Genomic DNA, 23,162 nt, shown 5'->3' with positions numbered 1-23,162 from the left:
ATTATTTTATGTACATATAAATATTTCTGTACCGGTTTATAAATTGATCAATAATTAAATTAAAAAGTGGTGCTTGTCTTATTTCATTCATTAAACGGATTTTTACATATACAAAAGTTGTTATGATTTTTTAACATTTTCATCCTACATGTAATAATTAATACTAGGATAGCGAACACTATTTATTTACCCAACTACAAAAGCTATGAACAAAGTTCTTCTTTACTAACTTGGCAGTTGAGATTAGCTGTGATGAACCATAAAGGTTTCTATGTATTTTAAATTTAATATCTAAGTTTTAAACTTTTCAACAATTTAGATTATGTAGAATATCAAACATTCTCATATAATCTATTTTTTGTGATGATAATAAACATTAAAAGAAAATATAATTTCTTTTTAGCACGAATATAACTCCACGATTTTTCAATCAAGAACTGATTTATAACTTTGACAAAGTACATAGTGTAAATGACTAAAGTCACTCTTGAATTATCACCAATAACAAGAGCTCTAATGCACACATGCATGCAGCACATTTTTTCCACAACACAAACATAGTTCCGTTATTCTGAAATCACTTTCACAATAAATCATGAGCATACATCACATTTATAATTCATTAGAAAAATACTCTTCGTAAAAATGCAATTTTACAACCCTAAAAGTCACGCGTAAAACAGTAACGAAAGTTAAGAACTAAGTAAGGCATAGCTACCAGGCAGTGTTAAACCACTTTTTATTGATATAACCACTTGCGTAAACCAGGGCTGTCTACCATTGCCACGAGCATATATAGCAAGTCCCTTTATATATCACGAACACTCAAAATTGTTTGTCTATATCATGGGAAGACTGTTTTCAGACAAAGGTAGATTTTCTAACCTATAGATTTGGGTAATTCGTTTTTTTATATGTTAAACAAATTAAAATGATTTAGTTAAACAGCATGGCCCATAAATCAATTTCAAGTCAAAATCGGGTTATAAGGTCAGGTGGTAATGGTTGACCTCAGAAAATTTATTATAAGTCGCGTATTGTTCAAAGTATTGTCATTCAAAAAAGTAAACGAATTTTATGTGATATCCTGTCATGTTCTTTTTATTAACATGTTCAGCAAATTTTTACTTTACAAATATTTTTTCACTTTCGTATTCCCGTCAATAAATATTTTAAAAGCCATGGACAAAAATTTTACAATTTTGTGTCTTAATTATTAACACAGACTTTAATCAGCCGTATTAAGAAAAAAAATTTCTAGATAATTTTATGCAAAATTATTCATTTCATTAAAGAAATACCCATAGGTTTATCCCACTTCCTTTACTTGATTGTCTTGTAGGGAAATTCCACTTTAGAACATTAAACTACTACCGCGTGACTAAAACCCCGTCTTGTTTGATGTTTGTTAAAGTTACGGGAACTCTTTCGCATACTACCGTAGTACCAGCGGTTTTCCAGTTCCTCAAAGTCTTGGGACAAATCCGTCGCAATGGCATTATTGAGGGGTTAAAGGTGGGCAAAGTAATCAGTACCTCACCTGACCTGACGTTAATTTATGGGACACCCATCAACATTTCACTAAAATCTAAAGCTTTAATTATGTGGTATATTAGGAAGACAGTTTTCAAATGGTTGCTTATTTAAAATTTTAGTATCTGCTTTACGGTTAGGTTTTGCAGGTCACCTAGTCCACATTCCGAAAGTTCATCTCACCTAGTCACTTTATCCTTGTGGACGCTGCGGGTGGTGCGTGAGGGTACAAGGAGTGGGGAGTGGTTGGTGGCGATACGTCAGTGTCCGTTGATGGGTGCATCCGCACGCCGCACGTCGCCGAGCTGCTCCGAGTACTCGGTGTACAGCCGCTGCCACCTCAACTGCTTCACGAGCAGCGCTAGCATTTCCTCCAATATCTCATGCTTTTTGATACCCTGTAACAGTTACCACATTATTAAACATCGTTCTACGACTTAAAAATAAGCTACAATATAATGTAGATTTAAAAAAAATAAGGATTGATATTTCTAATGTGCTTTTGACATTGAAGTTGTGTCATTAAATTTTGTTTATTAGTATATATTTATTAATATAAATTGATTGAATTCCATATTTGTTCAGGGCTGAGGAAAATATGCGTATATACAATACAATATATTAGGGGGACCGGAAAGTAATGTCGCATTCTTAAGTGAAATTCACACGACTACATTATATTCACCATATTTTTAATGCCGGAGCGGTAAAAATCAATCGGTTTTTTTGTAAAATAAGTCGACAGAAACGACTTTACTCTGGTTCCCATATATATATATATATATATATATATATATATATATATATATATATATATATATACACACACATCATTTTTTATATATTATTATTAGTACATATTTTTATTAGTAATTATATGTAATAGATGTTTACCGACCAGGACTGTAGCCTGCCATTTTTTCGGCGTGGAGGTGCAGTGGCTAGGTCCCAGCAGGTCGTCCAGTATCGTACGCAACTGCTCTTCACTACCTGAAAAAGGAGAATACTCTTGAGATAACCAAATTCTGAAATATAAAGATAGTATTATGATGGTAACGTACAGCAAGCACACTCTCACTGCCTAAAACAGGGAAAGGTGGAGAGAGATAGAGAAATGAAATAACTTGACCACGTGAGAAAATTGTTATACTTAAAAAAAAATAATTGTTTTTAATACCACCAAAAAAATGATAAAATTAGTATTTTTTTAAAAACTGTATTTGCACTGACCGTGGTTGACGAGATGGGTGAAGAGTGAAGAGAGCCAGTGGCGGTAGTCCTTAGCCAGGCGCAGGTGCAGGCAGCTTGCCACCTGCGCCTCCAGCCAGCTGCGCGCCGCGCCCGCACCGCACCCGCTACAAATAGATTCGCAAACAATCAACTATAGATACATATTTCATATACCACATAGTATCATCATTCATACGACGCCCCACTTGTATTATGGACACCCATTTCGGAATATGACACCATTCTCGCAGTACCATCTCGTACGGCTATGACACTCTTTTCGGATACAAATGATACATTATATCTTACAATAATATTAATAATTTTATCAAAAATGTTTGAAACACCTGACTTGAATTGTGAGATATGGCGTTAATAACTTTAATATGGATAATGAATTTATGATTAACATATATAATCATTTTGAGAGTGTTTGAAAGAGGCGCATCTAACGTTTTCCAATGATCTTAACAATCTCTGATGTCCACCTCCTTGTGGATGGACCTAAGCTGCGCTTGCTTGAGATTAAAAGTAAAATGCTAGGACGTCCCAAATTGATTTTTTTTTTCTAACAATTTCATTTTACGTTGATGTCTTTTTGAAGAGCAGTTAGAATATTCATCATCATCAAGGCAGCGGATTTTGCGGCAGAAGCCTTTTGCAAGGCATAGACCAAAAGATCGCAGTGAAGTTCGATCTTGTGCTGCCCGCTTCCAGACACTGTCGTCGGTCCTTTTGCTTCCTTGTTAGAACATTACCACAATACTCGTATAACTTGAAACGTGAAAGATCCACAAGATATGCTAGACCTTTTTTTAATTTTCTTAGTTTTAAATTTAAAAAATAGTATATTATTACATAAATATACAGCATTCAAGTTTCTTGTTGATGGAAATGCTTGGATCTTAATTTGTTGGCTCGTTTACATGGTTGATATTATAATCAAAAATTATTAACACGCTCCGTGCGATGGTAATTTTTGAAGATTTTCCATTCAGGCCGCGTGGGGCGTATACGAACCACACTTTAAAAATTAAAAAAATCTCGTTTAAGTCATATGATTTACACTTTTTCAATACTGCAAAGCTATAATTAGCGGGAAAAAGTTAAAATTTTAATATGCATTACGTACGCGTATGCGTGATGTATTTATATTCGACCCTACAATTATTTTTTTAAAAATTCTTTGTTTTCTAATGAGAACTGCTAATGGCCTGCACGGAAATCGCAGCGTGGGTCGTATACGCCCCACGTGGCATGGAGAGCGTTAAATTTAATTATCAGCCTTACTACTTGTAATTTTTAAATGATCGATTCAAAAGTACATGTAATTTGATTTGTGTAACCTGGCGTTGTTGGGTCGCAGCGCAGGTGCGGAGGGGGTCTGCGGCACGTGGAGGGGGCGGCGCGTGAGCGGTGCGCGTGTGTGCGTTCGTGCTCCGCCCCCCGCGCGTCGCACCGGGTCACATGCGTCGACCCACACCACCCTATAAGTACACATATACAATTACTAGCAATGTAATGAATATCTAAATAAAAAAATGGTTCCACAAATTCGGATATTTTTTTACAAATTTTCATTTATGTTAAGGTTACTATCAATAACTAAAAAATATAGAAAAATGACGGGATATATAGTAGACACAACACTTTTACTTTATGAAAAAAAAAAAAACAGATGTTGATATGAAACATCGCCTTTCTGACTGTAATACTCAATGAACAAGAAATTTGGCGCGAACTATACATGTTATTATTTAAAAAGATATATGATAAATCTCACCATGCACATAATTTTTGACTGTAAATATAACTTTTTCCGTTGCTAAGCGATATCATGGGGCTGCCGTCCTCCAGTAGCGAGCAGTTTGTGACTGAAACTGGAAACAAAATAATTTTTTTTAATAGTAATATCTACCAAAATTAAGCGTAAACAAACATTTATAAAAACTTTAAACTTATCAATGGTACTTGAAAAATAACAAGCTTGGATATTTAAAAAGAAGAAAACGAAATTGGGCATGCGTCAGTCATGTGAGATAGATATAAATGATTAGTGGACACCATTACGGTGTATTTTATGGACACCTAGAAGACACAATAAGCAGAAGAGACCGACCCTAAAAATCGAGGTTTGACGACCTTAGAAGTTACTGGACCTCTGTGTACACGCTTGGCTCGAGACACGGTACGTAGTCGCCGTTCTAGAATCTTTCGACCCCAACGGCAACTGCCTACTGCCACCTCAGACTAACAGTTATTAGACTTATGTTGGTGTACTTGATTGTTCTGAATTGATCTAGAAGCAAAACTACAAGCCTAGCTCTTTCCATTCAACAAATATAAAATCTCAGCAACTAAATAACATCAAAGGGTTTGGATGTCTTTTTAAATATATAACAACACTTGTTTAAGGAAACATGCTTTCATTTAGGCTATCTGAAAAAAAATTGTGTACAAATCTGTATTGTTAAACTATATTAAAAGATGTGTTTTGTGGACTTTCTTCTGCTTCTTCTCCATAACTACAAAGCAGTGTACAGTAAAAAACAAAACAGATTGAAATAAATAAATTACAACTTGACGATCAATAACAGTTCTAGTGTTGAATGAATATTCCATTTAATTATAATTTTTTATTCCCTTTATATTTTTATATGCGTGTATGAACGCAGGTTTGTGTTTTTTTCTGCTTCTTGAAATAATTGTAATGTACTAACATTTAAGATTGTTATTTATGATTATAAATAATTTCTTCAATTTCTTCGTACTTATTTGTATACAGACGTTCTATTATTTTATTTCGTCTCAAATACGTAAATTAAAAAGAACACCCATTATTAAGCAATATTTCAAACTTATAATGAGGTCAGCCCAATCCTTTAGAGACAGAAGCTTTCTTTCTTGAAGTGGGAGCCAGGCAATAACATCCGACCAAGTAGAGGATCGAGCCTCTCGGGAACCCTTTCATTAGAATGCCAATTCCAAATCAAGCACCAATGCGCCAGGTGCAAAGCAGTCCCCCCAACGAGGTTTCCGAAAAAGCTATTGAGCTGTCATATCCTAAAAAGAGGTCAATATATAACCTACTTACCACCATGTGATAGCAGATTCCGGAAACACAAAGGCCTGATCACACAGGAAGCGTTTTCCAGCTCCCATATAGCGAGCTCCGCAGCAGTCGTCACCACCAGCAGCGTGTCACCAGAAAGCGTCATTTTAGCTGCCTGCGACATTAGGGCTGAAACGAAATATTTCAGTATTTTTATATTCCGCTAAATAATACTTTTTTAATCGTCCCCGCTCTAGTGACAACGTTTAACATAAAAAAACTGCCTATTGCATAACTTTTGGTATTTTAACCAAGAAATTTATGAAATTGCATTGAGTAGTGCGAATTAATAATCTACCTTTGTTAAAAATTATGTTCTTAAATGAAAATACTTCAATTCTTTAAAGTAAAAAAAATATGTCTCAGCAAGTAATTTTATTATAAAAATTAACTTCTTTTTATTAAGTGTATTTTAGTAATTATTCTTTTTTATACAGAGTGTAAAAAACAGAATTCTTAAATAAACAGCTAGCCACAATGATAAAAATAATTCTACTAAAAACACGTTTAGCTTATAAGAAGCAGTAATTAAAACGGTTACGATCATATATCATTCGCTTATGTAGCCAACTCTACCCGAGACATGGTTAACGGTCCTACTTATTCTTGGGTCTAAAATTCGAAAGATAGTTGTCACCAATATGCACTGGGCGTTCACTGGTATCTCGTACTCTATGAAAAGAAAAAGCAAATATCCAAACAGTAAGAATGTAAATATCCAATTAAAATTTTGTACCTAGAGGCGGGAGGGCGCGAGCGGCGTGCGTACGCGCAAGTCGCCACACGTGCAGCGAGCCGTCCGCACAAGACACGCACGCCCAGCGCGCGTCGCACGCGATGCACGTCACCGGCGACCCTGCGAACGAAACGCACAAGTCAACACTCTCTTCGATAGATTCTTTATATAGACGCCCTCCGTAAAGCATCCAAGGACTTCCTGCGACTCTATCAATAACGTCGGTCATGTGGAAGGGTCTCTAACGCAGAGTTTACCTATTCGTGACCACCACTCCAGAACCTTTCGGCCCCACCAACCATCGAGTGATGCACCTGGCCCACAGCCACTTTAGACGTGCAATTACACATAGAAAGGGTATTTTATATATTTATATACAAAAATTACAGTGTCAGTGGCTCAAAAGATTTTTCAGGTCACTAATTTATAATTTAACAACAAAATAATGTCACCTAAATAAGTTTCCCAAATGGGATCATTGGAGGCAGAGTTGTTAGGGATGAGCTGGAGCCTGGACAGGGTTCCGTAGTGAGTGTTGCACGCCTTGTTCACGACCTGAAAAAGCACGTAAAACATATGAACATAACTAAAAACTTTTTACACTATTATGTGCACTGATCATTTAAATGTCGTATTTACCATACAATTAGCTTGGTACTGTGAACTTACTTACTTGAGAAACGACACCCCTACTTCTACCTCCACCTTTCTATGTAATATAATAGAGGTGGCCAACCTGGGGCTGGCGAACCATATGCGGCATGCAATGTACCCTAGCTTTTTTTTCATTTTTGTCATAACATTTTAAAAAAATATGATCGTGAAAATCAAACACTGGCCAGTATTAACTAATCAGCGTCTTTACACCACTGCTGTCACTAATTACACCAAATTTTAAAGAATTATCATAAAAATTAAATAAATGTTCAATATTTAAATTCATTACACTTATTTTGTACTACTTGTTATGTTTTTAATAAATATAATTTCTGTAATTTTTGACAACTTTTTTGTATATCTGATGAAGTTAAAACATTTGATTGCGGCTTGCGAAAAATTACTATTTTGGAAAAATGCAATATAACCCTAAAATATATAGCTTCTTTGTCCAATGAACCGAGTTAAACGGATGCTTTGGGTACTGGCGGTGACTCGACTAGCCTGAAAATGTCAAATAGATAAAATGTCTAGGCTCGAAGTCATAGTTACTGCCCATAGACGTGCACTGCAAGGCTTAGGCCTCCCTCGAAAATATCTATATTTATTTAGATATATTCGGCAAAGCACAATATTTATTTTTATATTTTCGAAAGTGAACTTTATTATGGCACTCCCTTTATAACACCCTAATTAGGGTCATTTTGTATCTCAAAAGGATAAATATAAGCGGATATATTGAACTGTTTTATTTATGAATCTTCCAGAAAAATTATTTGAATTGCTGTTATGTTACTTTTGCATGAGGCCTATATTTGTTCCCAAAAAGTAGTCGTCATTATTTGAGCCCATATCCTTGCTCTCAGAGGCCTGTACATTCCTAAAATATATCTAAGGAGGGATCCATTCGAGGGTCAGCCCGACAGCCAAAGCATGTCCATCGCCACTTCTTCGAGCTAAATTGATCTGGGTAGGATTGTAGCGGTGCTAACCTGCAGGCGTAAAGCCCCCGCAGCCCTAACCACGGGACCGGCGGCGCCAAGCACGGGCGCAGGCAGGGACACTCTTGGCGGTCCCGCCCCCGTGCCCGGAGTTCCCGAACCGCCCGCGCGTGCCGCCAATTCCTCTGCACGAGGTCCTGGTAGAACACCGCCGCCGCGCTTCCGAAGCCTCTGATCTAAACCGCTGAAACATAATTAACTTATTTATTACTCACTCGAATTTACTTCACCTAAATCTTACCCATTATAATATCTACCTTAGTAGACTGAACAAAGAATATGAAAATAAAAATTAATCTCAAAATTTTAAGTTGCAGATTAACAAAAAGTAATTTTGATTTATTCATATGACGTACATGTGGTGATGAATTAGTGAAGACTGTTAATGGTGAAAATTGGAAAATATTAGTAAATAAATATAAATAAATAGTAGTGTTATAATTCTGAGCTTTTTTTGGATCGAACTTCCACTGCTACTCAAATGGCATTTGCAGATTCTGCAGGTTTGAGGTGGTAGGGAACAGAGTGCGCCTATTGAGGATCGGGAGACCTAGCCTGCCTAGCTATTAGATGGTTTCGGTGAACGTTACATGGAGTGACTAAGCTCAAGGCTCCCTACGAGGAGCTTCGGCTTTGGCTGTCACTCGCCAACAATACCCGTTCAGCATTCTGACACAAGAGCGTCCGAGAAGTCCGATCATCGAGTTGGTCGGTCGCCATTGCCAGGCTAAAATTTAGCCGTATATGTTCTGGCCATATTCATAGTCAGAGAAATTACTAGATTATATATATATTTTATCACAAGTTTGAAGGTGATGCCAGATGGTGACGGAACAAGGTCTGTGTGTGACTTCGACTATCAAGAAGGTTCGCTTCCCCTGTGATATAAATTCAACCATCTAAAGCATTTACATCTTTAAACAATCACTGCAAATTCATGTGTACATTCAAAGATACCCGTGTATTAAATCGCCACCGATTACTCTTTGCAAAGCTTTTTACAGTTGGAATAATATATAGCAAATAATAATTTGACTTGATGTAAGAGAACACAGTGCGTCTCACTTGTCGTTCATTTTGCTGCTCTGCGAGGTGTTGGCGTGGTTGCTCACGTTCGGGTGGATGACGATGTCGTCGCGTCGCTCCACGCGGATGCGCGACTTGCTCTGAGACGAAGTGCTGAAGCAGTTCTCTGATCCGCCGGGCTGGGACCCCAAGGACTCGCTGTAAATTAAAAATGCAAACTCAGGCACAATAATAACTAACTTTATCGGCATTTTGCACCATGCGTGCAGTAATATTAGTATATATTATGCCTATATTGAAATTTAGACGACTTTTATTAATATTTATATGACTAGTATTACAATCATTTATGATTGTATTGAAACGTGATTATTAAAATATAGAAAGTTATTACTTAAATTTAGATGTTTGTCTTTTTAAAATTTAGATGATTATTATTGAAATTTAGACGTTTATTATTTAAGTTAGATAATTATCACTAAAATTTAGAATATTGTAATTAAAATTTAGATAATTATTATTGAATTTTAGAGGATAATTATTAAAATGTACATAATTATTAATGAATTTTAGATGACAATAATAAAAATTAAAATAATAATTATTATTATTTTGTAATTTTAGATGATAATTATTAAAATTTAGATAATTATTAATGAATTTTAAATGATGAAGAAAATTGAAATTTAGATTATAATTATTGAAATTTAGATGAATATTATTGAAATTTAGATGATTATTATTGAATTTTTCAACTATACTGAAGTCGCCTAAGGCATGGGCGCTGAAGACGAGGCGGGTATTAGTGGTCCATTCAATCAGCCCGTTACTTAATCTTTCTCAATCAATCTCCCCCAGAGGCATGGTATCTTGAACAACCAGAAAGACCACGATACTAAAGGATGATTGAGATGATGAGATTATTTAAGGGTTCTAACTTGGCGTCCGCGTGCGTGAGCGGTATGAAGACGGGCGTGATGCGACGCTTGCCGTCTGACGTGCGCGTCTCTATCTGCCGGTCCACGGGCCGCAGAGGAGTGCTGGCCAGCACCGAGCTCTGAGTGTTGCTCGCTGTACCACCGCACACCGGGGACGTCGCCACTGGTGCGCTCTGTTCATTTATTTTAAATTTAGATCACACACATTTTTGTTAAAGATACACAACCATCCTTCCGGAGAATTAAACTATTTGGACAATGCCAACATAAGTTATATGGTTTTTTTTTCATCATCTTTATTTTAACCATGGGACGCCCACTGCTGGACATTAGCCTCGTAGATCTCGTAGACATAGTTAACTGTCTTTGACTAGTTACCGGTGTTAGCTTACGATTCTGAAACGTCGTCGCGGTGGGCCCTATAAGGCTCAAGGTCATCCAGAGGCCAACGACGAGAGGTCACCAACGTAGCTCAAAGAATTACGCGTCTGAAGTGGCGGTGGGCGGATATATCGCTCGTGCAACGGATGACAGTTCAGACCCACATGTTCTCAAGTGGCGTAGGTAAGCTCCCATTACGTGAACCGATAACAAAATTGAGGTCTCGGGAACTCGATGGAATAGGGCTATGCAAAACCAGTGATTGTTACAGTTTTTGGGGAAGCCTATACTTTGCAGTAGGCATCTATCAGCCGAAACGAAGAAGACCTGCTCTGTTTATAAATTTATTTGATTAAAAATTTTTAATTTATAAAAATTATAAAAAAATTTGGACCACGCATCTAATAAAAACCATATAGATTCATGATTAACTTAAACAAGTATCTAGTATAAGATATATACTAAATAAATATTAATTTCAGAAAATTAAAAAGAAAAAATTTACTTAAAAGTTTGGCGTTAGAGTTAGTTCAGATACTATCCTTTTTGCCTGTAGGTAGAACATTAATAGTTAGATGTAAACTAAAAACAAAGATGCCGACTATTGATCCTTATATTTATTTAATTAATTTTTTTTATATTATTCTGTGCAACTAACCACACTGCTTTTTAGTTTTCATTTTGGGATTGAAGTAGAAGTCACACGGCAGCTTTTTCTACCTAAAAGTGGGTCAAAGAACTCCGGGATCTCCTAGCATCGCACCAGTTGCTTACCTGTGACTTATCGCTCTTAGGCGTAGTTTCTTCTTTAGCCGTTTCTTTCTTCGCCTCCTGCTTCTCGCGTGCCAGAAGTATCTCCGGACACTCGACGAGAAGGTTCGACGTCAAATCACCTCCGGACTCGTTGACAAAACATTTTCCATAAATCTTTTCATAGAATGCATTCTAAGGAAAACAAACATGGTGAGATTAGAACCTTTAGTAAAGTAAATATAATTATTTGTTTAAAACTTTTTAATATACCTTTTCATCGATTGTCAGCGGTGTACCGATCTCTTTATTTGTGAATTGTATGCAAGCTACCGTACCGTCTGAGCTGCATGCCAAAAGATTCAGACCTGAAAACATCATTTACACACTTTATAATCATTATCAATTATTAATTGAAATTAAATGTAAGTTATATTACGCGATCTATTTCGGGTCTGAACAGAAATTTGTCGATGATTCCTTAAAGTCTGCGTGACGATAAGACGGTTATCTACGTCACTGGTTGACCGATTTCTGGCTTGTCGTCGTCTCCTCACGTAAGACCCAGTCGTCCAGTAGCGTCGTACAACGCGATGAACCACCGATGTCGATACACCCAATGCGCGACTGACTGAACGGTAGCTATGCCCCTCCTCGATCATGGTTACTGCCCTAGCCACTGAAGTTGCTGGTAAATCTATCATTTTGTATCAGAACAATATGCACTGTTGAAAGAACAGTTAAATGAACCACAGTCTCAACGCACAGCATCCAACAAAGTTCTTATCAGAAACAATCAGGACACTCGATATCAGCAAATTCTCAAAAGAACTATAAAACCTGTCACCGCATCACAAAAGTGTTATAATTTTAAATTATGTTATTTCTTAAGAGGGTACTTACACGTTATTAAAAAATAGTTCTCAAGATTTACAAAAACTTTTAAAAATCTACCTCTTTTTAGTGTTCCTCTAATTGTGCCGGTTAGGTTAAGTTTGTGCGTAGTGAACCTGAAAAGGCAGCAACGGAATGGATGGCAAAATGCCGTTACAGTTTCAAACGGAAACTTCGGGAACGTATGCGTCAGAAATTATCAGAATCTACACAACAGTAGTTATTATTATTTATATTTATCTACGCGAAGTATATTTATCATATTATCTGTATATATTATCTATGTATTGTATATAAATATTTATACGAGGTATATATGTATGTATTGTTATTGTATCATTAGTAGGTATGTTCTATTTTAGTACAGTTTAAGCACTTGCTTCGATTATTTCCCTTTTACCCTAAGGTAGACTGGTAGAGAACGCCTATGACGTTAAATCCGCCATTGTAATTTTTTTTGTGTGCATAATGAGTAAATAAATAAATAAACCTGGAAATGATTTCGATTACCCTAACCGGTCCTGACCTTGTGATTTTATATTTTTATTTTCGAAACGAAATCTTTCGAATGTTCTTATTGTGACAGACGACAGTATGTCCTGGTTAAGGACCACCTGCAATCTCTCGCGCTGTGGTGTTACGGATATCCCGTCTCGGGGTATGCGTTGTTCACACTACCACTAAAACCTTCGTTAAGTTATTTTGATGGTTCAAGACTGTCTCAATCTATCGTCCGCCCTCAGTCGCTAAATCTAGTGGGAGTTTGGGAACCCACGATTCCGAAGGCCATATTTGTAGTGGGGAACACACGAGGCGCGTCTCTGCCCATTTCGTTAGGCCTCCTTCTGATCTTATGCTCTAGTCTACGAGTTTGTACTCTGTGTTTGGCACTGGTCGGTGTAACATTACTCCTGACGATGCTCCGTGGAGGGGTGAAACACGTGTTGAGTGAATTAACAGTAGTGGTTGTGTTTCGCATTGTTTACCGCACGCGCATTTACCAGCGGGCTGGCGGGCGGTGCATTGCACGACTTCTGCTGCATAGCGGAAGTAGCTATATATTAGTCTCTTTCTTACTAACGGGGATAATAACAGTCTTCCAAATGTGCCTCGGCATAGTATCGAGTAGCGCCAAAGTAAAGGATTAAAGGGATCCTAGTGCCTCATAAAACACTAATAATGAATACAACAGAAGCAGTTTTAATAGATTAAGTATATAATTAGTACCTTCATATGATAAACACAAGGAATTAAAATCCTACAATATGTTTTAGACTTTTCTTTTCTTAGTTTGAAATCTAGAATTAAAAGTATTTACTTGTTTACACACAGTAAATTTATTTATTGGCACAATTGACAAGCTTCTGGTTAACTGTTCTCAGCAGTTTAATATTCCGAGCCTGAAAATACCTACATAAATAAATACATTTTGAATTCTGAAAGAAAGGTCGCTTGTTATTTACCGTCGGAGCTCCAGGAGAGGTCGAGCACGCTGTCACTGAAGAGGTCATGGACCACAACGAGGGGTCGTTTCAGAGAGGTGAGCCAGATAGACAGTGCCCGGTCGCGTGAGCCCACTGCTGCACAACAGCACTTCTTGCCTTCCTTCACGAATATATTGTTATTGAAGCGCTGTGGACCCCAAGATTTATTTTTAAATGACATTAAATACAAGGTCTTTAATAACCAAAGACAAGAATTAAATTGTACTGTGATATGAATGGAAACCTACTGTGATATTTTAGGAGCGAAAGGGAAGCAAGAAAGGTGATGTGTAGAAGAAGACAGTAAGCTAAAGGAATGTGAGATATTGTGAAGAAAAATAGAGGAATGTATGACCGATTGTGATCCGTCACAAACCACCTTTTTCCGAAAAGGGAGAGTATAAAAATATAAAAAGAAGTGAAAAATGATTGAATTATAAAAAAACCCTGTCCCTCTTAAGATACGAACTAGAGGTCCCCTATAGTGGGAGCCATACAAAAAAAACCACTATTGACAAATACTTGTACATATATAATACAAAGTCTTTTATAGTACATTAACATAGTATAGTATGACGTATTGCCATCAACAAACTTCTATAAAATTAAAACATTATCGAAAAAGTCTGCTACAAGCGGTATCAGGGCTATTTTTGCCACATGACTCGAATGCAATCAAATAGTCTCGATAAGCTGGCTATCGTAAGAATAGATGGGAAAATACCAAGCGCGTGATCATTAACCCAATGAGCGGAATCTGTGCGGGTACTGACGGAGCTCACAATAACAGAAACGCGCAGAAAAGCAGGTCATATAGACCTGTGGAGGCAATTCCTTGAATCCTCTACCAAGGCTAGGATAACGACCAAGAAATCAAAAAAGTGTTCAATGGAACAGCATATACTGGTTAAAAACACAATTATACCAAAAATTTAATTAGAATAAAGTGCTTATTTAATCTAAATGTAAATGAATATACAGACATGATGTCAAATCATATAAATCAATGTTACGTAATTTTTTTACAATACAATATGTTAAAGTTGAATTTAGTAATAATTTTGGCATGCAGTATAAATTTTGGCTTTGTAAAAAAACGTATCTAAGATTTGTGGTCACAGTAACAGAAAAAGCACGATATTTCAAAACCTACAACTTTTTTGAATGGCAATAATTTTGATAATACGTGTTATATATTCTACGTACATAATACGTAATTTGTATAACCTGTATAAATATTAATGAATTGTGTACCGATATAATTTTTTAGAGCTGATATAAAACTAATGAATAAAACAATTGGTTGAGAATGTGCGACATTCACACAAACTTTTAAAAAATTAATGTTTTATTTGAAAATATTCATGATGGTCACAATGGGGTTGACATAAACAAATAAGAAAAAAAATCCCAAACTAAAATAAAATATATATATCAAAGCAAAGACAAGTAATAACACAAATGTATATGTTAATAATGCATTGCAATGAAGGCTAAATGAAATTTCGGAATAGTATGATTGTAAGCTTTTCAAAGGATCGATCATGATGATCTACAATAGGAAGCTCACCGCGCATGTGACGGCCTTGCGATGACCTACGAAGTCCTTATCGCACCGCCACCCGTCTCGCTCTACCACTTGCGCCGTAGGTCCACCACCGTTCATCGCATGCGCAGACAACACGTATTGTCCATCGGGTGACCATGACAATCGCAGTACGTGGGTTGTCCCTGTTAAATAAATTTAAAAAATCAAACTAAATTCATTCAAGTATACAAGCGCTTGCTAAGTTAGCTCTCTTTTTCTTCTTCAATTTTTAATGCTTACATTATAATATAAATCATTTAAATCAGTCAAGCTAAAATGGTATTGTTGTACTAACGCGCTTTGTAGAATCTTCTAAAGCGTATACTTGAAATAAGTACCAAGAATAATAATTAAAGTAACAACTATAAAAGGTCATAGCGGCTCCAGAGGCAACGATGCTGTAGATGACCCAGAGACTTGGCCCAGAGACCTCGGTCGTTTATCACCCGGTGCTAGTCACCAAGCAATGGGTAAGGCCAGATCTCTAGTATCAGAGCTTACTAGGAGTAAACACAGTGAGCAATGGACGAGTCATGAGGAGTGCCGACAAGCAAAAGAGACAATGTCTACCATAAGCTGCCGGCTTTCTAATGCCCTGCTTCGGCTGTCGCGACCCCGACTGCACTTTTTGGCAGGTACCTTAATCGGTCATGGTCTTTTAAACAAACACATTAGGCGTTACGGACAATCTTATGCGCAGAGCCTGCGTGGAAGACGACGAGAATGCTGCTCAAGTACTACTTCGGTGTACGAATGTAGCACCCTACAGGGTTAACTATCTCGGATCACTAAGGTGCGTCCCCAAAATCGCCGGCAGCATCAATGATCTACTGGGATTTCTCGAGGAGTTGAGTTGGCTTGATTGGTTACAAAAACCAGCCCGCTGAGACAAGACAAAGAGTGGACCAAGAACATTGTTAGTGTCACGGGAAGTCGCAGGATGTGGGTATCAAAAGACTGATTATCATGGCGATATTTGGACATCTATGCCTTGCAGTAAACATCGGTTATGGTGATGATGACACTCTATGTGGTGATAAATCTTAATGTAACATAGTTGAAATAAAAACATTACCTCCACATTCTTCAAACGGCTCAGTAATTACAATTTCTTGCGCCCAGTCAGCTGTTTTCCAAACCCTCAGTGACTTATCGTCTGATTGTGACGCTAAATATTTTCCCACCTGTTCACAGACAAAGTAAAACATGTTAATTAAATGAAAAACATTCAATTAAGTCATACCAATTAAACTCATTATGTTTAGTCGAAAAGAGGTAGTAATTAAAGAGTATACTGGTATATTAAAACTAGTCGTGCCTAAACATAGCCCTTGCAGTTGTATCATAAGGGATCACTTCATTTAAATGTCAGCTTAAAATTAACATTCACATTAGTTCCTAACACGCTATCTACCAAGAAAACTTACAAGAAACTAGGAGAGGTCTGTAATTATTATTGGAGTTGTTTTAATTTATTGTTTTTACAAAAAAAAAGAACTCTTAAATTAGAATGATTCATTTTTAAACATTTTTATCACGTGAACATACTTTAAATAGAGTAATATTTTTATTAAAAAAACCTGTGCTTAATAAATATCTTGAATTTACAGAGATATATATTCACAGCATTATTTGGTTTGTTATAAAATCGTATAACCTAAGTTAGACACTTTAGGAAGTCTAATAAAAGTTATTATATAAATAATAAAAGTTTATTTTTATTCTTATGTTGATTAAGAACACTATTTACTTTAAATTTACATTGATTTTCATAAATATATTAGGTGGACTGGAAAGTATTGTCGTTTCTATCGACATATTTTACAGAAAAACCGATTATTACCGCTCCGGCATTGAAAATTTATATACTAGATGGCAAAAGGTTGTTGATAACGAAGGTTAATATATTGTTGATTAGAAATAAAAACTTGTTAAAATATACTCGCGTGATTTTAACTTAAGAAAGCGACATCACTTCCCGGTCTCCTTAATACATTAAGTTGTCGCGAATATATTGTGAGTGTAGTGTTTAATAAAATATATTGGTGTCTGAATTATTTTCTTAGCGACTCTTGTGCACCCTTCACATAGATAGCACGATGCCCAAACAATTCTGGTAGAGGCCTGTTTTATAATTACATAGATATGAATATGAATTTAAGCTTTTTTTTAATCATCCATCCTCTCATTCCCCCTTGCAAGTGGAACTTCTTCCAAACTATCCGTTCTTAGCTGACTTAATGTAATTAAGAATTAATTAGATTTGTCAAAAAATGCTAAATTTTATGTCTCAGACCCTTACAAATCCAGATATAATGTGATGAGTAGACATAGATGAAAATCTCTTGTGTGTCTATATAAATATGTATCATATATATAGATAACAATGGTCTACATATAGAAGAATACAGATATTTTAAAAATATTGTCCACATTACATAAAATAAAAATAATACACACCGGATCCCAAGCAACACCCTTGACAAGGCCTGTGTGACCATTCAGTACACAAACCATCTCAGGAAACTTCTCTGCATTCCAAATGATTATTGTATTGTCCACACTGCAACTAGCCAGCCATTTGTCAAGGGGCGACCAAGCAAGATCCAGAACATCCCCTAAAAATGTTAATAACTAGATTAAGATACCTTTATTAAGACCCAAGAAGGATCCAAGACCCAGAATACCATATCTAACACTAAGTTAAGTAATAGCTATTACTAACAATTTCAATAAATGAAAACAATTTCTTGAAAGAAAAAGGCATTATTATAAGATACTTCAAAATAACACAATGACAAAAATATACTACTTATTTCAGTAAAGTTATTTTTATCTAAGAAACTATGGAGGCGGCTTCTTAGTATTAGAATTCAGGTAGTTAGTAGTAGGCTAGCATTGGGTAAAGGTTTCTATCCGAGTCATTAGGTACTTTTTATTTTTAACTTTTAAAATTAAACTTTCACCACATTCTGACAAGTAGGTATAGTTGTCTTTCTGTTCCAGTCATCAACCTTTTAATAGAAAATTTTGCAACATTCATGATTTTTATAAATAATTATTAAATTCACCATTATAAGCTGATACTAACTTTAAGTATATGCATGCAAATAACTGATTGGTGAAAATAACACAATACTTATATGTAAGCAAACTTAAAAAAGAGATGATGGACCCTAGCATTTAATAAAAACTATCAATGTAGGTAACATTGTTGTAGAGTTGCATTATTTAGCAAAGTATAAATAGATAATTTTACAGTGGTTTGAAAAAATACTGTCTTTTATTCATATTAGATACTTAATCATCAAGTTGAAATGACAACTTTTAAGAAATAGCTTCAATAACATACCTGCATGACCTCTCAAAGTTGATAAACACCTCCAAGTTTCAGCTTTGTGTTTGCCAGGGGCTGATGCTGCAACACTAAGGCCCCACACCATTACAAGGCGATCATCACCACCTGATGCTAGGTATCGACCCCCATTACTCCACCTCACACAATTCACACAAGCTAAAATGTACAAGAATGACCATTAATTTAATTCACTTTGTAATATATAATTAAGTATATACATAGTATAGAATATGAAGTATTAAATCCAAAATTTTTAGCCTTAACACTAATTTATAATTATTTGAGCATGTTTATTTGTTATTTTTCCGATTAAAATGAATAGCGAGTCAAAAGTGTCAGAGTCTTCACACATTGAACTGTGAGCAGATTTCAAACAATACCAAAAGTACTCCTTTAATCTTTTACTGTAACATCAACAAAATCTGTTAACTTTAATACATAAAATCATATTCCTTGGCCCTAATCACCATGAAATGATAAAGTGTTGAAAATTGGACTGGAAATCTGAACAGGCCAAACTTGAGCTTATCTTATCTGAAATATATATTGAAGTCACAAATAAATGTGCTCTTTCAATTAAATAACAAATTTAGATGCAATCATTACAAGTCTATTTTTATAAATATTGAAAATATATTATATCAAATCATGAAAGCAATCTGATGAAATGATGAATGAGATAAAAGTGATCTGTAAGATCCGTGAATAATATAATTTAATTAATTTCATCTTAAATGAAATAAATTTCTATAATAAATTAATGACATACTGATCTTGTGGGATTATGAATAATTATTAAATGAATAATAGCTATATAGCTTACTATTAGTGTCTTAACTCTAAAATTCAACTAGTTTATGGTTGTAATAATGTATTATCCCAAAAGTTTTTTTTTTCAATTAAGAAGAGCAGCATACTTTCATTTTATACAATAGTTAATGGAAGTTTATGCAACATAAAAAACTGGTTATTTGCCGATACCTTTTGCAAGGGCTTAAAGCTTGATTTCTAACAACTAACCTAGATGATTATCCATTTGGCAGAGCATTTTGGGTACATTAGGGTCTACTTCTACTGTTTCAAAAAGAACGGAGTTCAAGTTCCAAACGACCACCCGTCCGGAATCTCCTCCTTGGCCTCCCGTAGCAAACCGTTTACCAGTTGGATGTATATCCACTGAAAATATTGGTTTATCTGAAAACAAACGATTTTGTGTACACACTTTTAATATGATAAACAATTAAAAATAATGAATCAATATTAAACAACATACCATCGTGATTAACCCAACTGGGTTTTAGAAGCTTCATTTATATTATCAGGAGTCCGTTTATGTGAAACTTTGTGTAAATTAACAATATTGCATTTATTTATTTTAATACAAGTGACAATGACAGCAATATACCGCCCGGAACATAATAAGCTAGTTTCAGAACGTAATTATATAATTATATTTTTGTTTTAGTTCAAATTACTGTTTAATTAAAAGAATATAAAAGTTATTTTATTTTCAATTTACATATATTATACGTAAAAGGACCTTTTCGTAGATGACAATCATAAATACATTAAAATAAAATATCTTCGTAGACATTAGATAAGTATTCTGAACTGACCAAGCGTTGAGAAATGCTACCACACTGAAAAAACCTTTTACAAATTTATAATCGACAAGTGATAAATAAATTACACTAAACTATAAACTAAAAAATATGTACTTTTTTAAGACAAGTTGTTTATAAAAGCTTGATTAATTACGAATTATTATTAAGTTCTGAATGTTTTGCCTAAAGTTGTCATAGAGATTAAGGTGACGGAAGTAAACTGTGACTGATTTGCGAATTTTTAAAACATAGAAACTAATAGTACAACATTTTGTCCAATTTTATATAAAATATACGTTTATAGAATACGATTTAGCTTAGTTAAATACAGCTAATGGTTAAGTAACTTTAGTACCAGTAATAACTTGTCTTTTACGCGTTGATCATTTGTTAGAAAAGGGATGAGAGGGGCCGAGACTCTGATACCAGCGCGTTTTTTGACCCTCCTTGGTCATTTATGCGTGTTAATAACTTTGCTATGGGAGAGCAAATTGAGCGTACATCACTGTATGCCGATACAACTCCACGACACTCACTTCCCGATATATCACAAGCGGTAAGTAAATGTTAATTTTTTAAACAGCTATAATATTTTTTTTCTATTGTTATTGCCCTCGTCTGTAATAGGCCCAGCCATAAATTGCATATAAAATTAAGTTATCTGTGTTATTACCTGTTTATGTTAAGTCATAAATTTACAAAGTAAATTATATTTTGTAAATTTTAATAAATAAATGGATTTTTTACATTTATGGGAATTATCCAAGATCAATTTTTAACTGTACAGTTGTAGCTGCAACTGCAGTGTACACTTCAACAATATAATTGTAAAACATAACTAAATATTTTTTTTTTTTATTAAAATGCAATAAATCTTAAAGCTTTTAAATTCAGACCTATAAATGTATTAATGAGATGTGTAAAAATTAATGAGGTGACACATGCTATATAGTATAAAAGTTATAGGGGAAGTCCCTTTAACTTTTAAATTAAACTGTTGATCTTAATTTAAAATCTCAATTATTTGTAAAAAAAAAGACATTAATAAGGTGTACACAGATTTTACAGTCAAAACTGAGTTCTATACAATCTGAAAAAAAGAAATGATGTTATGTTTTTTTTTTCCTTACCCTTAACCATATTATTTTCTTTTAGTAGATTCTATTTCTGTTTCAGCTATTTTATATTTCATTGTTGAATGAGTTCTTTATTGTTGTTATAAAATCAAAAATAGCCTTTGCATAGATGTAAATAATAATATTTACATTATAATTTTTAATTACACTTGGGATGTGATTATTCTACACAATCTCTGAGATATAATGGTAAAGCATCATATCTCAGAGATTCTATAAAATTAGTAATCTTTCCGTAATCCAGCACATGTCTACCAAAGATTACCACTAGCCAACTGTATGGCCATTTTTCTTCATCTTACTTTGAAATAAAAAAAAAATAAGAATATGACGAACTACAATTATTAACATAGTACTTATGTTTTCTTATGTAGTTTAAACTTTTGTTAGGACTATAGACTAAATAATATTAACAATGGATTGTAATAAAACATATGTTTATAAAATAAGTAAACATCTCTCTTAAAAATGAAAAATATTTACTCATTTTTATTGTATTCTAGTGAATTTTATTAACTTGACTTTCAATTGTTTTTTGCTTTTATGGAAGTTATTGTATAGATACTACTATAGCCCCTATAAAAGGTTTCTTTTAGATAGTGGGTGCAGGTAATTTACCAAGCAGGCCTGGACCAGTGTGTATAGTGTTGGGATAATGATAATTCACTGTATTGTTATTGTAACTGAAAATCTGCTGTAGGTATAATGTTTAAGCACTGTCATTATTATTATCATTTCCACTGTATGATGTCCACTTCAGGGCATAGGCCTTCTCAAACATTTTCAGTAAGACATGGGTAGTCCATCCCTGTTTTACTTGCTGGTCCAGTGTCCTCATTCAATATTCCTAAGACCCCAATGGTGACACTTTATGTAGTCACATTTTTGGGCTGCTATAGGGGTAACTTCTTAATTCAAGTGATACTGTTCCATCAACCCTTGGTATGGTTTATACAGTCCTGCCAAAAACCCACTTCTGGAACCAGTTAATCTATGCAGTATCCGATTACAAACCTTGGCAGCTTTCCAAACTATGACTATGATCTGTTGGCCCATACCAATACTTCCAGGGATTTTTTTTATTTCAAATGAAATCCGAATTTATATTGGAAGTAGTCGGCGTGTATTTGGAAACAGCGCTGCGCTTTTAAAACTAAACCTTCCCCGCCATCATTGTCGTGCCACAGCAGTAAGAGATCACATCTTGTTAGCCCACCACGGGTTCGCTCCCGAGGAAACACGAACTTGATTATCGTGAAGAGATCCAGAATTTTAGCGCCTCGCACCTGGACCTGTAAATGCCAAACAGACCATGAACATAATAAGAACCAAAAAGTCCGGCCCAAAAAAATAAAGATTCGAATATCTTACTTAGTATTATTAGCTTAGTGCTCATGGATGTATATATAACAGGGGTGACCAACCTGCGGGTCGCGAGCTACACGCGGCCATTTGTAGATTTATTTGTGGCTTTCGTAAATATACTCGAGTTCCATCTTCATTTTTGTGATTTATTATATTATATAAAAAAATGATTATCGTTCCGTATGTTTAAAAATGTTTTCCGAAATTACTGGAAACAAATATTGGAGACCATCTGTAACTGTTACTAATAAAGATATTTTGTGTCTTATTTATGTTTTCAAGAAGTTAGTCCTGTAAAAGAAATAATTCCTTTTGCAAACAGACTGAGACAGAAATGGCTCGAATTATCGAGGAATTTGGCCACCTCAT

General features: G+C 35.0%; 2 protein-coding genes across 2 annotated transcripts in view; one reads left to right on the top strand and one right to left on the bottom strand.

Annotated features, from left to right (window-relative positions):
• Window positions 1-1,620: 1,620 nt before the first annotated feature.
• Window positions 1,621-20,051, bottom strand: Hira (histone cell cycle regulator-like protein). The gene is made up of 20 exons (XM_068773687.1): window positions 19,962-20,051; window positions 19,709-19,882; window positions 18,683-18,844; window positions 17,791-17,948; window positions 16,406-16,514; window positions 15,313-15,473; window positions 13,722-13,890; window positions 11,638-11,732; window positions 11,389-11,559; window positions 10,234-10,406; window positions 9,335-9,493; window positions 8,261-8,453; window positions 7,064-7,166; window positions 6,612-6,731; window positions 5,858-6,004; window positions 4,547-4,643; window positions 4,110-4,250; window positions 2,764-2,888; window positions 2,432-2,523; window positions 1,621-1,931 (listed from the first exon to the last, which is right to left on the bottom strand). Exons 1-20 carry the CDS (start codon window positions 19,996-19,998, stop codon window positions 1,794-1,796), a joined length of 2,724 nt encoding a protein of 907 aa, XP_068629788.1. The 5' UTR covers window positions 19,999-20,051; the 3' UTR covers window positions 1,621-1,793.
• Window positions 20,052-20,562: 511 nt separating this feature from the next.
• LOC137930197 (solute carrier family 2, facilitated glucose transporter member 1-like) overlaps window positions 20,563-23,162 on the top strand; it is a 33,977-nt gene continuing 31,377 nt past the window's right edge. Inside the window, exon 1 of the mRNA XM_068773365.1 lies at window positions 20,563-20,848. Coding sequence (XP_068629466.1) covers window positions 20,750-20,848 — 99 coding nt within the window. The 5' untranslated portion in view covers window positions 20,563-20,749. The remainder of the gene's footprint in view (window positions 20,849-23,162) is intronic.

Source organism: Battus philenor, unplaced genomic scaffold, assembly GCF_028537555.1.
Source record: "Battus philenor isolate CCGP_79_NKW_IND1 unplaced genomic scaffold, ilBatPhil1.0.hap1 SCAF_6, whole genome shotgun sequence".
Taxonomy (NCBI): domain Eukaryota; kingdom Metazoa; phylum Arthropoda; class Insecta; order Lepidoptera; family Papilionidae; genus Battus; species Battus philenor.
This window is presented reverse-complemented; position numbering and strand designations above follow the sequence as displayed.

Bases quoted from the DNA above. Each gene is read 5' to 3' on its own strand.
- Hira (XM_068773687.1), bottom strand. From the start codon at position 19,998: ATGAAGCTTCTAAAACCCAGTTGGGTTAATCACGATG. The intron at 6,732-7,063 runs GTGACATTATTT...TTTCGTTCGCAG, and splicing joins CATTTGGGAAACTTATTTAG to GGTCGCCGGTGACGTGCATC. The intron at 4,644-5,857 runs GTAAGTAGGTTA...TTTTGTTTCCAG, and splicing joins GAATCTGCTATCACATGGTG to TTTCAGTCACAAACTGCTCG.